Source organism: Anthonomus grandis, chromosome 22 (genome assembly GCF_022605725.1).
Source record: "Anthonomus grandis grandis chromosome 22, icAntGran1.3, whole genome shotgun sequence".
Classification (NCBI taxonomy): Eukaryota; Metazoa; Arthropoda; class Insecta; order Coleoptera; family Curculionidae; genus Anthonomus; species Anthonomus grandis.
In genome coordinates, this window is record NC_065567.1 from 24,321,255 (window position 1) to 24,340,802 (window position 19,548).

The 19,548-nt window shown below is 31.2% G+C and overlaps 1 protein-coding gene across 1 annotated transcript; it reads left to right on the plus strand.

The window, feature by feature from the left end:
- Nucleotides 1-2,586: 2,586 nt before the first annotated feature.
- LOC126748704 (1,4-alpha-glucan-branching enzyme) lies at nt 2,587-8,884 on the plus strand. The gene is made up of 8 exons (XM_050458088.1): nt 2,587-2,938; nt 3,341-3,510; nt 3,617-3,732; nt 6,513-6,641; nt 6,699-7,254; nt 7,309-7,578; nt 7,800-8,479; nt 8,531-8,884. Exons 1-8 carry the CDS (start codon nt 2,826-2,828, stop codon nt 8,585-8,587), a joined length of 2,091 nt encoding a protein of 696 aa, XP_050314045.1. The 5' UTR covers nt 2,587-2,825; the 3' UTR covers nt 8,588-8,884.
- The last annotated feature ends 10,664 nt before the right edge of the window (nt 8,885-19,548 follow it).

Sequence of the window (19,548 nt, forward strand, 5' to 3'; positions counted from 1 at the left end):
TTTGTTATGGGCTTCTATTACATTTTTATGCTGATAGCTATTTGAGTTTGGTCTTGTTGACATGTCCCTTGAATGCGAATGCTTCCCCTAGACTTCTCACTTTGCATGCGCTATTAAATCCTAAAAGTAAACACAACAAAACATACTTATGTATGATAATGATCTCTGATATCGCTCCTGTTGCAATTGTAAAATATGTGTTCTTCCCAATGCAGATGATACAGGAATTATATTTATTGGAGACACATGGCAAGAGGCAAAAGTTAAGTTTCAAGAAGGTCTATCATTAATCAAAAATTTTTTCGACACCTTTAAATTGTCACTAAATCCAAAAAAATCTAAATATATAGCATTTTCCATAAACAGTTTAAATAGACCAAACTTTCAAAATATTATTGTAAACAATATTAATGAACCAATTGCACAGGTAAACTCTATAAAATATTTGGGAGTCCATATAGACAAACATCTAAAATGGGATATACACATTGATTATTTAACAAAAAAGATTAAGGCACTCTTACATAAATTTTATTTACTAAGGGAAATTTTGTGCAGAAAACTGATTGTGTTGATCTATAAAGCTCTCGTGGAACCCCTATTAAGGTATGGGATATTGATTTGGGGTGGGGCATATGAAAACAGTCTAAAAAATCTTAAAACAATACAAAACTCAATAGTAAAGATAATGTTAAAGAGACCTAGGTTATTTTCAACAAAGCAATTATATAATTCTGAAATACAAGATTTGAAAACTCTTTTTATAACAACCTGTTGCTCTTATGTTCATAAATTCTATGGTAAACAAAGTATAATAAACCATAGACACCAAACCCGAGCTAATAAACACCAGCAAATTGTACTACCTTATATGATTCGAGATTTTGGTCAACATTCGGCAGTATTTTTAGCTCCAAAATTTTATAACCTTCTCCCAGAAAATGTCAAACAACAGAAATACTACAAAAAGTTTAATGAGCATGCCCTAAGTTATATATTGGGAAACAAAAGAAAATTTTGTTGATTGATTATATGTGCTTGTATCAATATTCTGCTTTTCACCAAACTTTTTATTTTCTTACTCGATAGCAATCACAACATAAATACATAAGGGAAAAAGAAAAAAATCTCAGTATGGACATTTATTCAATTATTTATTTTGTTTCAAATATTATAGGTTTTAGGTACCAAAGACTAGAAAATTCTGTAAAATACTACATAATACCTTTGTAGTTAAAATGTATATGTGTATATAGTATATGAATCTTTTTTTTTTTTTCTCTTTTTCTCATTTTTATTGTTTGGTTTTTGATTTTTGTTATGTAGTTTTGGGTAAACTTATTTAAAACGTTAAATATTGTGAACTGATTTATATAACGGCTAGCCTGCTAGGGGTAACAACATTGATATATTAGAATTTTTAAATTGTTTCTACCATAGCACATACAGATACTCTGGTATCTAGGTGCTTTATATTCTTAGAATTGTAATAATTTATATTGAAGTTGAATATATTGAATTGAATTGAATATTGAATTCTTAAACTTGTTTCGGGTCTGACAAGTATAATCTACTTCCCTATTATCTTGTGCCCTCCAAGATGTGAATTCTTCAAAATTCCATTTAAAATTGATTCTTTGACAGTTATATGGTGAATATCAAGCAAATGTTTGTTTAAACAGTTAAAATATGAAAATGTCTGGATATCATTAGTACACATTGGACATATAATGTGTTTTATTTGTTCCTTCCCAACAAATTCAGGGTGAAACTTTTTCCAATGCCTCTTTCTGGTATCACAAACTTCACAGATTGCATTTTGTTGACTGCAAAATAAATAATTATTCAAATTAGAACTAAAAAAATTATATGTATCTTACCCTAGTGATGCCATAATTATCTAACAGACAGCAACAGATAAGTGCAAATATTAGTTTAAGTGGAAGCAAATTATGCACTAAGCACTGGGAAGTTTATTGAAAGGTAATGAAACTCAAACACTAAATTGTTTGTTTTTGAGCCCAAAACCAGCACAGATATGGTTGGTATAGATAATGGAGTAAAAACTCAACACTCTACACTATGAATTTTCACTCAAATAGTCGCAAAGTTGATATAATTGTTGATAATTAAATCAATTATTAGGAAGCAAGCAAAGCAAATAAAATTTAATAAAAATAATCAAATAAAATATAGGTTAAGTTAAACAAAACCAATGCCTTGATTTTCATTTTCAATTTCCGTAGCTAATCGGCAACGAAATTTGACGTACGAACTTTCACGAAAGGATCAGCAGTGCTGCTCCACTCTCAATTTCTCTGATTGGCTGGGCATATTTGTATTTTAACGTATGCTCCGAAAGTTTAACCCAAGTCCAAAACCGGATAATAATTCGTAAATACCAAACGCCAAATAACGTCACGGATCACGTCAAGTTTTTCTCTATTTTGAATAAAACCAGAATCGCAGAAATGCATAATGTTTGTTAAGCTGCCTATCACCTTTAGTGAACTAAGAACCACACCGTTAATTTCAATCCCCACCCCACTGATTATAGGTTCAGTCAAAAAAAAAAACTTAGGTTAGGTTTACTTTTTTTAAACTTAAACAACATAAAAAAAAATTCCAAATTTATTCGCCTCTAATGCTTTGAAAAGATTATTTATGTATTTCTTGGCGTTAGCTAATGGTGTGCCGCTTATCACTTGATCCTTTGACATCTGTTATCGCCGTAATAATATTTATCCTATCTTAAAACCGAATTAGAACTGCAGTAGTTGCCTCCAAGATTTCGGCTCGTTACTTTAATAATTTTCAGCTGCAAAATGGGGGGAAAATACTCCAAAATGGATCCAATGGAGGTTGAGGTTCCTGAAATTGAAAGTTTTTTTAATCGGGATCCCTATCTGAGGAAATACGAGAGGGAAATTCGCCGCCGGTGAGTAAATATTTTGAAGGTCAGCAAAGGACACAGATTTTTGTCTCAATGTTAATATCCACCTGTTAGATATTGTCAATAGAAATATTTAATAAAATAGTTTCCACACTAAAAAATCTTTTTGTATTGAGTCTAAAAGAACTGATATTTTCCATGTTATTTATACTAATAAACTTATAGGGGTCATAATAATTAAAACAGATAAACTTGCCCTTACACCATGACCTTGTCTTGTACATCAAAAATTAATTAATTGTTTCATATTCTAAACAGCTGGCTCAGATAAACATGCTTCAGTTATGTAAGAATTATGAAAGTGGTGTTTTTTGTTTTAATAAATTCTTATTTACTATTGTTTCCTTTTAGAGAAGAGCCTTTAGTTTATTAAATAGTTTATTACAGTTATGGTGTTTTTAAAGATCGCTTGGAATTAATAGAAGAATCTCCTGGAGGAATTGAGGATTTTACAAAGGCATATAAGCATTATGGTGTGCATGTGCAAGCCAACAACTCCATAATCTGCAGAGAATGGGCACCTGGGGCCAAGGGAATGTGGTTAACAGGAGAATTTAGTAAGAGGTTTCAAATTTATATTAGAAAATGCCTATTTTATTAGCTTTTCGGCTAAAATTATAGTGCAGCCACTTTAAGTCATCTTCTATAATGTTTGTTTTTAAGATCGCTGGAACAGATACTCTCATGCTTATGAAAAAAAAGAATTTGGTAAGTGGGAGCTATACATTCCTGCAAGAACAGACGGAAGTGCTGCTATTAAACATCTTTCCGAAATCAAGGTATTTATATATTTTGTTTATTAGTCACAATTATCTTAAATTATCTTATCTTGCATTTTTGTAATTTTTTTGCTTAATTTCAATTGGGTTAAGACCAAGTGACTGAGATGGTCACACACATTTTTTACTACTTTCAAGAAATTCACAGTTCACATGACTATCAGGTTCAAATACTATTACCATAATATACCTGACAATATTTGGTGCCGCTAATATCCTGGAATCGTGTTACTGTTTCATATTTACATAAAACTAATATATTCTCCTTAAAAATGAATAGCTGTAACAGACAAAATTTAACAGAAATCACATTGCCATCCGGTCAAAACACATTAAAAATCCTACCTAAGGTATGCCATGGATCATTGACACCAATGTCTTACTCTAGGTTTTTAAGTTATTAAATCAAGATTTAACCAGATCTATGTTAACAATGCAAAAATGGACCTTTAAGGTACGAATATGTATAGTATAAAATATAATAGTTGTTTTTATTATAAATAATAATGTACCTGAAGTGTCTCTAGACTCATATACAGGGTGAGTTTTTTAAAGTGTTACAATGCGATATGTCAAAAACGGCTGCAAATTTTTTTTTGACATTTTGGTGACATTTCAAGTATACCGGGGGGCACTTTTTGTGATATTTTTGACATTTGTCCCTTCACCCCCCTAAGAGGGGGGGAGGGTCACTTCCTTATTTTAAATGGAATGACGTGTTTTTTATTCTTAAATACGAATCTACATAAAATATGAAGTCTGTTTGCAAAAAATTTTTAAAATTGCTCTGCTGGTTACGGAATTATGATCAAAAATGTTTTGATTAAATTTAAAAATAATTCGAATATTTTACCATAATAACAGCCGGTTGCCATGAAAATTATACTGTTTATTTTACTAGTATGGATGGAAATGAAAATCCTAGTAACAGTAGGATTTCCATGGCAACATAACAAGCAGTGTCACATAAAAATTTTGACGTGTTATTAACAAGTAAATTGTGTTTAAAAAGAAAAAAATGGAAGCGAGTTTCAGTGTAGAAGTAGATATGTTGTTAATTTTGGGGGAGTGCAGAAAAAATTATAGGGAGGCTGCAGTAGTGTGGGCCGAGAGGTTTTCGGATATTCCAAAATCTCATATGGCCTTTAAGAGACTGGAGACCAGAAGTCGTATGACTTCTAGTCTAGGTAGTCTAAAAAGTAAACGACGAAATCGGATTAAAACGCAAACAGATGAAAATAAGGCAGTTGCTGTATTAGGAGCAGTAGCTATTGATCCTCAAATCAGTGCCAGGCGGCTTGCTTTAGATGCTGGAATTAGTCAATCATCAATTATAACAATTCTGCAACGGTACAAGTTTCATCCTTACCACATTACACTTCATCAAGAGCTTTACGGACATGATTTTGAGAACCGCATTAATTTTTGCACTTGGATTTCAACAAAAATGCGTGAAAATAACCATTTTTTGAGAAACGTTATTTTTTCTGATGAGGCTTCTTTTAATAATTGCGGGCAGGTAAGATTTAACTTATTTAAATTAGAACATATTCAAGTTTTGGTTGTTTGTTTTTCTAAAAGGTAAACAGGCACAACATGCATTACTGGGCAGCAAATAATCCTCACTGGATGAGAACTTTACCAAATCAACATCCCTGGTCTGTGAACGTATGGTGTGGTATTTTCGAGGATAAAGTTATTGGTCCGCATTTTTTCCAAGGTCATTTAAATGGACAGGTCTACACAGATTTTTTAAGAAATCAGTTACCTCGTCTACTAAACCAAAATTTAAATCCTAACGTATGATTTCAGCAGGACGGAGCTCCACCCCATTATGCCATACAGGCCCGTACTTATTTAAATGAGATTTTTAAAAACAGGTGGATTGGTCGAGGTGGTCCTGTCAACTGGCCTGCTCGTTCGCCAGATTTGACCCCCCTTGACTTTTTTTTATGGGGATTTATAAAAGACAAAGTAATGGCTAGTGCACCTACAACTCCAGAGGACATGAAGAACAGGATTCGTTTTGATTGTTCATTAGTGACACCAGCAATGTTACAGCGGGTACGAAACTCATGTCAAGAAAGGATAAGAAAGTGTTTGGAAGTCAAAGGCGGCCACTTCGAACAGCTCCTTAGGCATAATACATAGACGATAAATAGTTAAAAGGTAGGAAATAATTTGTTTTTATTGTAGTAGAATATTCGAATTATTTTTAAATTTAATCAAAACATTTTTGATCATAATTCCGTAACCAGCAGAGCAATTTAAAAAATTTTTTGTAAACAGACTTCATATTTTATGTAGATTCGTATTTAAGAATAAAAAACATGTCATTCCATTTAAAATAAGGAAGTGACCCTTCCCCCCTCTTAGGGGGGTGAAGGGACAAATGTCAAAAATATCACAAACAGTGCCCCCCGATATATTTGAAATTTCACCAAAATGTCAAAAAAAAATTTGCAGCCGTTTTTGACATATCGCATTGTAACACTTTAAAAAACTCACCCTGTATAATTTACGTTATGCCATAAAATTAAGCAAATTATTTATATTAAATTTTATTTGTTTTATATTAAGTCAGATTTTTTCACATTTTTTATTTTATATGCACCTTTTTTATTTATTTATATTTAAGTTACACTGCCATATCATATGATTGTAATAATAATGCAAGAATATTGAAATAAAAGTGTATTGCAAAACAAAAATAGGATACCTTGATAAGTTCCTATTCATAAGTCTTGACTTATTTTCTCCAATACTCTATTTATACACAGGTTGTAGTCCAAAACGCTGAAGGAGAAAAATTAGACAGATTGTCACCTTACGCACCATATGTGGTAGAACCAGGAAAGGGAGAGGGAACCATATACAAGCAACTCTTTTATAACCCCCCCAGGGAAGAGGTACATTGACAGGCAAAATTCAATTTTAATTAATTCGAAACAAAGTATTTATTTTAGCGTTATCAGTTTAAACATGACAGCCCCACAAAGCCTAAAAGTCTGAGAATCTATGAATGCCACGTCGGTATTGCAACTGAGGCATTGGGAGTGGGCTCATATTCAAATTTTACCGATAATATTTTACCCAGGATTGTTAAACAAGGTTACAACGCTATCCAAATAATGGCTATAATGGAGCATGCCTATTATGCCAGCTTTGGCTATCAAGTAACTAGTTTTTATGCTGCGTCAAGTAGATTCGGAACTCCTGAGGAATTGAAACGTTTGGTAGACAGAGCACATGAACTTGGCTTAACAGTACTGCTAGATATTGTGCATTCTCATGCCTCCAAGAACGTTTTGGATGGTTTAAACATGTTTGATGGCACTGATGCCTGTTTTTTCCATACTGGAAGTCGTGGTACGCATTCTTTGTGGGATTCTCGACTCTTTGATTACTCAGAATATGAAGTGATGAGATTTTTGCTTTCAAATATCAGATGGTGGCAAGATGAGTACCATTTTGATGGGTTCAGATTTGATGGATGCACCTCAATTATGTATCATTCTAGAGGTATTGGTACCGAACTTGATTGTGTTCTTTTGGTGGTTAATTTGTTTGTTTCAGGCATTGGTCAAGGGTTTTCTGGTAATTATGATGAATATTTCGGATTGAACAGTGATACAGATGGGCTTATTTACTTGATGTTAGCCAATTACGTTGTGCATTATTTTAATTCAGAAGGGCTTACTATTGCTGAGGATGTCTCTGGTATGCCCGGTACCTGCCGGCCTATAGAAGAGGGTGGCTTGGGATTTGATTATAGGCTTGCCATGTCTATACCTGATAAGTGGATAGAAATACTTAAGAAGTATAAAGATGAGGATTGGGATATGGGTGAGCAAGTTTTTTGTTATTTTGGTGGAATAATAAGTGAAAAATAAGGTAAAAGTTTCTTTATTTGCAAAAAATATAATATAGCATAACATTGTACATAATTATCACGCAAACATACATCACATTATGCGCCCATTGACGCCTAACAATTCATAGATCTTATTAGTTGTTAATATCATTGAAATACATAGTATGATTAGGAGACTTTGAATTAATTTTAGGTAACATCGTGCACACCTTATCAAACCGTCGTTGGATGGAGAAATCGATAGCTTACGCAGAATCTCACGATCAGGCTTTAGTAGGAGACAAATCTTTGGCCTTTTGGTTGATGGACAAAGAAATGTACACACACATGAGTACCCTCTCACCCCTATCAAACATTATTGATCGCGGAATAGCTTTACACAAGATGATTCGATTTCTAACTCACGGCCTAGGGGGTGAGGGATGGCTGAATTTTATGGGCAATGAGTTCGGTCATCCTGAATGGCTCGATTTCCCCCGGGAAGGCAACAACAGCTCTTACCACTACGCTAGACGACAATGGAGTTTGGTGGATGATGACTTACTAAAGTATAAATTTTTAAACAACTTTGATCGCGCTATGAACTTGGCTGAGGAGAAGTATGGATGGTTGTCATCAAATCCAGGTTATGTAAGCCTGAAGCATGAAAACGATAAAATCATCGTGTTTGAGAGAGCTGGATGCATTTTCATATTTAACTTCCATGTCTTTCAAAGTTATCCCAGCTATAAAATTGGAGCACAAGGAGGAGGCGTATTTAAAATTGTTTTCCATTCGGATGAAGAGGAATTTGCCGGTTTTAACAGGGTTGATAAATCTGTTGAATACCCTTGTAAGGATGAAATGTACTGCGGCAGAAGCCACTCTTTACAGGTTAGACTGAATTATACTTTATAAATTTGTTTATATTTTTTTTAAATTTAGGTCTATATCCCAACGCGCACCTGTATCTTACTTGCCAGGAAAGAGACTTTTGACTAAGCAGGTGTTAAGTAATCTTTTTTGTACTGATATTGTTCCTTAGTAACATGAATTTTTTGAGGCCATAAGAACAATTTATTGAGTTAAATTTTGTATAATATATTATAAACATGTAGGGCAGAAATGAATAATAGGCGATTTTGCGCTATAATATTGTTAAATTTAAATAAAATAGTTATCATTTGCGGGGTATGACCAAATTAATATATTTTTGTATCTAAAATTGTTGTTAAAAAATATTTGCTGTTACTAAAATTAATAATTTTTTTTTTTTGAAATATATATTTTTTAAAAGTTTTTGATTTGTTTTTTTTTTAAACCTAACTATGTAAGGCGAAGTTTCAAACGAATTCATGTCCGTAAGTATACACTTTGGAAACCATACTGCAATAAAAGGCATCACAATAAATATCAAAAATTAATGAAATGCAAGCAAACAACAGCAATTTGACCAAGCATAAATTGGTTAGTTTTTCAACTGAAAAACCTAAACATGCAACCACCTAATTTAAAAGCAACATTCCTTATCTTAACTTTAATTAGCGGATAAATCATAAATAACTTTCTTAGTTGGATACTGTGGAGTCAAGACAATTTATGAAATTGATTGCGACCCGAAAGCCAATTTAAAATTAAGGCTTTCTGAGCAACAATCAAAATCAAATTTGCCCAATTAATTAATGTTGATGCCCCATCTGAAACAAAGACATTTTAAAACTAAATCAATATGAAATATTTAGTAACGCACAAATATTTTCCAATTACGTCAACTATTTTGACGTGCCCATAATGGATTTGAAATCCAATTGTATATATAATATAAAAAAATAAATCCTTACCAATAGCACAAGATCCTCCCAAGTATCTAAGACAGATCTGAAACAGAAAAACAATTATTTTAAAATGCACAACTCTACAAAGGCATTTTCCACGTCAGGGTTTCCCGAAAGGGTAGTTTTAAAATTTCCAAACGCTTGACACTTCACTGAATAACTTATCAACGGATCAACCGTGGGGGCGACATTACTTTTATTGAAATTGATAAGGGTTGCCAGGTCCTATTTTGATTTTAAGAAAGGGGCGTCGTGTTACTTTAAATTATGCTCACCGGTTAATTATTAAGTAGGGAAGTAAGTTATTTTATTAGTTTGATTTGGGTTCGGAAGGGCGAGTATCTTTATTAGGGTTGATGATATCAAATATGAGGGTGTGTTATTGGTTTTTAAGTTGTTTTGTTTGAATTGAAACCAATCTTGAGGTCTGAAGTTAATGTGGAAATGTATAATGAATGTATTGGAGGGCACGTAAATATGTTTTATGTTTTTTGAGGTAAAACCAGCTAAAAATTTTATTTGCTTCTATTTGTGGATGATATCAATTTTGAGGGTGTGTTAATGGTTTTTAAGTTTTGTTTGAATTAACAAATCTTGAGGTATGAAGTTAATGTGAAAGTGTATAGTGAATGTATTGGAGGGAACGTAAATATGTTTTATGGTTTTTGACCTAAAAGCAGCTAAAAATTGGCTTCTATTTAACTTCTTCTATTCAACATAGAGCAGCGCTTGGAATTAAACATGATCAAAAACTTCACACTGTTTTTCTTATTTTTTGCATAAACACCTTATATATTTTTCAAATTCTGGTATGACAGTTACTTTTTGCCTCTTATAAGGGTTAAAAATGCGACCAGTTCCCTTTGAGTCAGCAGAACAAATTATGAAGCAATTGATATGTAAAATTCCTATGATATACGGATAAAACTTACATCAAAGTGATATAACAAAATGAGTAAACTTACCTTAAAGGTAAACTGAAACAAGTGTTTCCAGTTGAGCACCAAAACCAGAACTGACTTCCTGACCACGATGACCATTCCGGGGTTGAATCTGTTAGGGGCGGTTCCGTTGCACAACCCCCGCACAACTCCGCCCTTAACTCCGGGGTGAGCCAGGGTTGGTTTCGCGTTCTATAACTCCGGCCAATCAACACATTCGCGTTTGCCCAGGAAAATGCCTAAAATAAGGAATTTAGCAACTTCGGATATGGAATATTTATAATAAAGTTGATGGCAAGGGTTGGTGCTGTTATTTTTTTTTTGACGAAGTGAGAGTCGGGGGTGAATTTAGATTATTAGAAAAATTATTCATGAAGTAATAAACTTCGATTGGGATGAATTATTTGGGATTTAGTTAGATTAATGGTTTATTGTTAATACACAATATTAAAAATATATCTTGCTTTTTAACCCATATACTTTAAATAGCTCCTTTTTTGCACGTCAAAGATTTTAAATTTAATTAATTTCTATATATTTAAAATAATTAAAATTAGTTAAGGGTAAGGCGCATCCGAAATAATATATTTAATGATTGGCCGGAAATAGGCAAAGGGTGGCCAATAGAGTATCTGCCTGCAATGCGGATAGTTTCCACCTTAAAATCTGATTCACTAGGGGTCTCTTATTAACGTAAACAATTATAAACTAAATTAGTTATTGGTTACTAAACTGGGTTCAAACAACCATTAACGACTATGTTATTTTATAAATAGTTTATTTTGGGTAATTAAACCAAATTACAAGGAGACTTTTGGGGTATACTAGAAATGCATTAGCAACGTTTTATCAATTTAAATTTTGGTGTAAAAAACGGTGAATTTCTTTTTCAAAGGACCAGCATTGAATAGAATTTTATTAATAAAAAAATAGGTTGATATACAGGGTGGCTCAAAAAAAAACCATTTTATACACTCTCCTAATATAGACTCAGTAAAGTACGCGATATTATGGACAAAAAAGTCACCCCCTTTCAATATATTTTTTTACAAATTGCAAAATAAAAATGCACTCCTTTTTTTAATTGAATTAATAAAATTAATAGGATGCTCGAGAAAATACATTAAATTTATAATAATTATAATCCTTGAAAGGAATTCTTTAGTGAATACTGAAGCGTTTTTATTTCATAAATTAACCAATATAAAAAAAATAATAAAGTTTTTCTTAAACAACACTTATTTTATATTTATATTTATATTTTTTTACTAAAATTCTAAAACAACTGAGATATCCTATACATATAAAAGTGCATCCGTATATCCGAAAACAATACAGAGGCTGCGTACAACCCCATTCAGTATCACGGGGATTTCTTGTTTCCGATTCAGAAAATTAAAGAGTAAAAAGCGGACAATGGCTTGACAGCTGCCGTTAACCTTTCCTCGGATTACTCTTTCAAAAATTTAAAGAATAGGGGATGCTGCGTGGCTGTTTTATTATTTTTTTTAGGGGAGATTCGTGGCGCACAAATAGACGCTTTTAATCGGGAGTTACGACAAATTGGTTACTGGATTTTTTTTTTTTGGAATTTTACCATTTTTTTCCCCGATCTGAGGGTGAGAAGCCTTTCAATTAACCCTCGGCGTGACTTTCAAATTCAGGCTTTAGGGGAAATGTCATTAGTTTTCTTTTAATTTTATTGTGAAATAGCATGACCAGCAATTTTTTTTTTTTAGTGTCAACTTATATTGCAACTTTTTAAAAATTCCAGTGATGTTGGCAACAGCGTATTGCATGTTTGACATTCACTTCGCGTCTTATATTCAAGAATAAATCAGTTTGAAACTTATGCAACGTTGCTGATGTGAGTATTTCTCGGCTAGTTAACGTTTTAAACCTTTAACATTTTTTCCAAAAGTTGGGATTACATGTAGATAATTATATTATACATATGGATAAAAGACCATGGAACTGGAATTTTTTTTTTATGAAAATGTGCTCATCATCAAAGTGTGAAATTTTCAATTAATTTTAGCAAGTTTTTTAATCTGGATTTTTTTCCAACATATGGATAAAAGTGCTACTATTGTATTCTTGAGGCATTATAGAACCTAGACTTTTTTGATTTTTTTTAAATTGAAAAATACACAAAATTGGAATTTGTGAACTTTCCAGTCAGTCTCTTGTTTTTTTTCCGCGACTCTTTTAAAATTTTGATACTTATTGCAATTATATGGATAAAAGCTCACGTACTGTATTCTACAGACGTTGAACTACAATAAAACCTGGAAGTTGATTTTGGATTTCTTTAAATGAAAAAATAAAAATCAAAATTTAACTATATTCCAATGAGTATTAAATTATTTATTTTTATTTTTCGTATTGTGTATAATTTTCCAATTGTCTGTAGAATTGACCTACAGTCAGAATCTGCAAGCTTCATTTTTTTTATGACAAAATGCATATAATGAATATATGACAATTATTCAATAAGTCTTTAAGTAATTTTTTAGATCTTAATTCTTTTTCCAACATATGGATTAAATTCTCTTATAGTACTGTTAAGGCACAATGGGACCGAGACGTTTTTGATTTTCTTTAATGGAAAAATGTACCAAATTGAAATTTGATTGTTTTTCAGTTAGTCTCATTTTGTTTTCAATGTTTCAACACTTTTAAAATTTGGATAATAATTAAAGTAATTTGGATAAAAGCGTTCTTACTGCATTCTAAAGATACTAAACTATAATGAAACCTTGAAGTTGATTTTCAAATTAAAATCGAAATTTGAGTAATTTTCAGTGAGCCAAAGTTATTATGAAATCATAATTTTTTTTCAAATTGTGTATAATTTTCTAATTTTTTAACGGATATGGATAAAAGTTCCTTTTCTGCATTTGAAAAGTACTGCACTACGGTGAAACCTGTAAAAATTAATTTAGAAATGTGTAAAACTGCACAAAATCATAATCATAATATTTCAATTAATGTCTAAGCTATTTTTAAAATTTTGAATATTTTTCCAAAAATTGTTTAAGATATTATTGAAAACGTTGATCATTTCTCAATCACTTAAGGGATATGCGTAAAAGTTCTCTTACTGACCAACAGTGGAACCTGGAGCTCGATTTTTTTTGTGGAAAAATGCACATAATCAAGACTTAAGGTTAGTTTTTCCATCAGTCTATACAATGACATATTTATAATTGCTTAAGTATATGGTCCTCTTACTGACGAAAATATTTTATTGAATTAGGTGTATAAAAAATATTGTTATAGTTATATGTATTTTTATTGACTGTTGGGGAAATTGTTATTACTATTATTATTATTATTATTTTCTGATCAAGTTTTTTAATCTTGATTTTTTTCCAACATATGGATAAAAGTTGAGTCACACATTCTAAATGTATTTAACTACAATGAAGACTGGAGGTTAATTTTGAATTTTTTTAATGAAAAAAAAAACAAAATCAAAATTTGAATAATTTCCAGTGACTAAAGGTTATTATTAAATTTTCATTTCTTTCTTCAAATTGTGTATGACTTTCTAATTATTTAAGGTATATGGATAAAAACCCTTTTATTGCATATTAAAGATACTAAACAAAACTAAATTAATTTCCAGGTTCACTGTAAACCTGGAAAATATACAAAATCAAAATTTGAGTATTTGCAATCGATGTCAGCTATGTTTTTAATTTTGTTTTTTTTCCAAAAATTGCTTAAGATACGCTTTAAGACGCTGATGATTTTTTAATAACCTAAGAGATATGGATAAAAGTTCTCTTTCTGCATTTTAGAAGCATTGCCCTACAGTGGAACCTAGAGCCTATTTTTTTGAGAAAAAATGCACATAATGAAGATGCTTAGATTTTTCAATCGGTATTAGCAAGTTTTGTCAATTGTTTGTTTTTTCCAAACATATGGATAAAAGTCCATGTACTCGATTCTAAATATATTTAACAACAATGAAACCAGGAAACTTATTTTGTTTTTTTTTTAATAGAAAAATACGAAATCGAAATCGTCAAGGCTATTATTAAATTTTAATTTCTTTTTTAAAATTGTCTATAATTTTCTAAATATTTAAGGGCTATGGATAAAAATTCTTTTACTGCATTTTAAAGATACTGAAAAATCTGGAAATTAATTTTGAATTGTGGAAAAATGCACATAATCGAAATCTGAGTATTTTTCTTAAAAAATCAACTATTTTTGAATTTTACAATCGTTTAAGGGATATGGATAAAATTTCCCTTACTGCATTCTAGAGACGCCTAAAAGTTGATTTTTTTTGACAATAGCTTAGCTTAATTTGTTCATTTTTCTTGCAAAAAGTTAACAGATAAAAATGGTAAATAATAGAAATCCCTTAAGAGAATTTTAGGGAAAGATTGTAGCTTATTCAGTTGATGACCACTTATCCACAAGTGTGAAATAATAATTTTGCTAACTATAAAATATGAATTAATGAATATTTTTTTAGCGCGCTTTAGAGGCCCAAGTTGATTTTGCATTTTGGAATTTAACAACGACATTGAATTAGTTAATGACTAATTCTTAAAGTTAAATGCTTCCTAAAATTTGGTATTTTTTTGATACATTGAAGTACGTTTGCGTGGTAGGTTTCTCTTAAAATGTGGATGATATCCATGAAGTTTTTCATAGAAAAACTCTTCAAAGCGTTTTAAACAAACCTAAAAATATTCTCAATCTGAGCATTATGTTGTGGTTTGTGTAGTTTTTACTTAAGGTTTTTTTTTTGCAAAAATAGCTTCTTATGGACCAAAGCCGAAGCAACTCGGTTTTTTATAATACCCAAGTCAACTACTAACTACCCAGGTGAATTTTAAACAAATCAACTAACAATCCCTAATCAAAACAAAATACTAACCTGTACATAATCAATAAAAAATGCTGCGCTCAGCTTAGTTCTTACGACATACCTAAAACTTATATATATAATGTAATGTGACGTTATCCTAAATCTATTTAAACCGCGGTACTTTTTTTAAAATTTGCTTTTTTTTAATGTAAAAAAAAAACAATTTCCGCGCAACCTCTGAACGGCTCCTGACGTTTATTTGGACAGCAGGGATGCCGCGCAAACGTCACTGTCGCGTTTTGCACCCTTTAAAACACAGATCCGGACTTTGAGGGTTAATTTCAAATTCATTGCTTATAAAATATTTTTGTAAATAAACAGAAAGCAATCCTTACCTCTTTTGAGATCCTTTAAATTTAAGTTAATCCAGAAACACACGTTTTTCCGCCCGCTTTTCTTCAGCACTTAACAAGGAAATTGTAACGCGCACGTTTTAATCAACCACCTGTAATAACAACAATTAAAAAAAAAATACTAAAAAAGTCGTTTATGAAGCGTCAGCATCGACGTAACGAGTGACAATGACAGTGGCGTTGATCGGGGTAGTCTGAGTGGAAGCTTCAACCCATTGGCATCAAAACTGATTGCGATCTTTGTTCGCAAGATCGCGTATATAGCGAATGTCGCACCTGGATTTCACCCCTCTCACTAAAAAAAAAACCGGCTCGAATGGTATACTTGGGGAGACTTTTTTGTCAGAGCTCGAGGAATAATGGAATCTGAGACGCGCGGCTACCCCTAAATCACCCTTTTTGGGGTTGATGATGCAGCTTCAGCCGTTACCGTTGCGTATTATGTCGTCTGCTTGTCTGTCTTTTTTGGTGACCTCGTTTTTTCCAGTTTCGTTTTTTTTTTTAAATCTACTCTTATTCGATATAATTGGGTTAAATATCTGTATTGTTTAAGTTGAGAAATATACAAAACTACCCTGAAAAGTATTTTCACTATTCGCCTTATGCTTGTACACGCGGTGTCCTCGTTTTCGGTTTACCCCTGTTGCGAAACGAATTATTTTCAAAACGGGGTAAAAACCGCCCTTATGTAGGTTATAAGAACGGTAAATGCCTTTATAGTTATTGCATCTGCCCCGACTCGAAAAAAAATGAGTGTTCTAGAAAAATAAATCATAGTGAATTCACTGGGTTAATTTTATGTCAAAATATGGCACTTTTTATTTTTAGACTCTTTCTATGATATATAGGGTGTCAAAGTTTAGAAAAATATTATGCAACAAAAGAAAATTAAGTTGAAACTCATGGGAAGACAAAAGGTGTGAAATCCTGTATATAAAATTCCTTCTGGAAAAATCAAGAATTCTTTCAAATAACATGGGAAATTATGAAGGTGGACCTAGAATGAGGGATCCAGAACATAGAAGTATATTACACAATATTATATAAATTATTTTTTATTGTTTGACCTACTTAGTTGCAACACCCTGTACAGTTTAAAGAAATTCCTTAAATAAAGTGACAATTAGAAAAACGCTAAAAATTGTTTAAACGTTGGGCGTCCCATTTATCATATAAACAATATGAAAAATTATTTGAAATTATTGGAAGGCATAATATATTATGTTAAACGACTGGAAAATGAAAAATTATCTTGATAACTACGTGAAAAATTTTTCTGTGCTTGGAAAACATAAAATGTTTTATCAGGAACTTAGCATAAAATGAAAATATTGAATTAATAATAACTGGAACAAAATGGAAAGCCTGGAAAAGAATGAAATACATTTCTGCAAAAAACATTGAAATTTCAATATTTTCCATGCTTGAAATGGTTGAAATAAAATGAAAAATGGCTTTAAATATCTGAAAAATATAAACCATTATTATTCAAACTACTGGAAAACTCCAAAAATTATTTCAATTGTCTAGAAGAAAATTTTTCTAAAAATCTGTGAGAAAATCATTTGAAATTCCTGAAAGGCATAAAAAATTACATCAAACGCCTGGAATAGAATAAAAACATTTAAATTTGCAGGTCTTCCAAGGCTTCTAGAACCTGGAAAACTATGTGAGAAATTAGTTTGAATGCCTGGAAAATGTAGATTTTTATGTAAAATTCCTGTCATAAAATGAAAACATCGAAATTTTAATGTTCTCAATGCACGAATGCGTGAAAAATAAATTCATATTTCGAATGCCCTAAATGTCGCCAAAAGTCTGGAAAATCAAAATTATGTGGAATGCCTGGACGATTTAAATTTCACGTCAAATGCCTTAACTAAAATGCAAAATGACTTTAAATATCTGGAAAATTTGTACCATTAGTTTAAACTCTTGAGGAAAATTAGTCTGTGAAAAAATCATTTGAAATTCCTGCAAGGCATAAAACTTACGTCAAACGTCTGGAATGGATTGGAAATATTAAAATTTGCTTTTTTTCCAAGGCTTCTGGAATCAAGAAAACTACGTTAAAATTATTTCAAGTGCCTGAATAACGTAAAATTTAATGTGAAGTGCTTGATATAAAATAAAATCATGGAAACCTCAATGCCCATGGAAACCACAACTACTAAAAACCCCCAAAAATATTTTAAGTACTACTGCTTAATAAAACACCTGGAATCAATTGGAAACTTTGAAAGAGAAGAAAAATTATCTATGAAAAAAATTAACTTTGCCTGAAATAAAATGCAAAATGACTTTAAATATCTGGAACATATGAACCATTAGTTTAAAATATTGAAAAACCCGAAAAAAAATTAAAAATTCTTGAGGAAAATTAGTCTGAAAAAATGCATAAAAGCTTAAGTCTGAAATAGATTGAAAATAAAAAAATTTTCCAAGGCCTTTGGAACCAAGAAAACTACGTTAAAAATTATTTTAAGTGCCTGGAAAACCTAAAATTTTATGTGAAGTGCTTGATATTAAATAAATTCATGGAAACTTCAACGTTAATCAGGTTTGAACGCCTAAAAACTAACAAATATTTCGAATGCCTGAAGGAGATAAAAAAATACACCAAACTTCCTGGAATAAAATGGAAAATTATCCCTGAAAAATTAAATTTGACGACATACAGCTGGAATGAAATAAAAACATCAAAATTTTCATGTTTTCCATGCTCGAATGCCTGAAAAATATAAAAATATTTCGAATACCTTGAAAATATATAAAATGTCATCAAACGGTTGAAAAATCAAATGGAATGCCTGGAAGACTTTCATATTACGTCAAATACTCAACTCAAACTCAAACTCAAAAATGCTTTATTGTCATTATAAACATAGAAGTTGTAGACAAAGCCAATAGACTGTACATTAAAGGAATAAAAACGGGAAACTAATAAAATAAAATTATATAAAACTTTGAAAAATACTTAAATGCTAATCATTAAAAAATTCACCTAGCGTACTATAGTACGCTTTACTAGCAAGAAATATTTTCGTCCTTATACCTAGGCTTTTTTCAGTCTTAAGTTGTCTTATTTCTAGTGGAAGTTTTTGCTTTCTACCTCCATATATGATAGAGCTACGGACAAGTTCAAAATGAGGAATGGGTATCCTCAACAAATAATTTTGTCGCGTATTATAGTGGCTTCCTAAGTGGAGTTCCTGTTTATATTTTCTAAAAACTAAGCAAACTGTTTCCAAAATAAAAATACATGTAAGAAAAAATTAAAAATAGGATTATCTAAAATATATGAAACAATAACATTCATACTACTGGAAACTCCTAGAAAATATTTCAAAATATTTGAATGATTTCATATTTCAGTCCATCGAAATTTCAAGGTTCAAACGCCTAAAAAACTAACGAATATTTCGAATATCTAAAAGACCGAAAATTATCCGAAACACCTGGAATAAAATGGAAAGCCTGGAAAAAATGAAATATTATAAATATATAAAAGTTTTTATGTTTTCCATGTTGGAATGCGTGAAATGTGAAAAACAAATTAATATTTCGAAAGCTTTGAAGACGTCAAATGTCTGAACTAAAATGAAAAATGCCTGCGAATATCTAAAAAACATAAATATTTCAAAATTCTGGAAGAAAATTATTTGAAATTTCTGGAAAGCGTAAAAATTACATAAAATACTGCAATAAAAAATAAATTATGAGATTTTTAACCGAAAAACATAAACATAAATAAATAAAGCTCAGACCGGTATCTGTAAAAATAAATAATGTTTCCGGTTTATATTGTGAAAACAAAAACCACGGGAAGGTATGTACGATTTTTTATTGCTCTAATTCGCTGAATATTGATAAAGTTAACTACTGATTGGTTCTTTTATCAACTGCATAGAATTTGTGATTTTTCCTTGTGGTGCGTTTTACA

Bases quoted from the DNA above. Each gene is read 5' to 3' on its own strand.
- LOC126748704 (XM_050458088.1), top strand. From the start codon at position 2,826: ATGGGGGGAAAATACTCCAAAATGGATCCAATGGAGGTTGAGGTTCCT. The intron at 3,733-6,512 runs GTATTTATATAT...ATTTATACACAG, and splicing joins AACATCTTTCCGAAATCAAG to GTTGTAGTCCAAAACGCTGA. The intron at 7,579-7,799 runs GTGAGCAAGTTT...AATTAATTTTAG, and splicing joins AGATGAGGATTGGGATATGG to GTAACATCGTGCACACCTTA.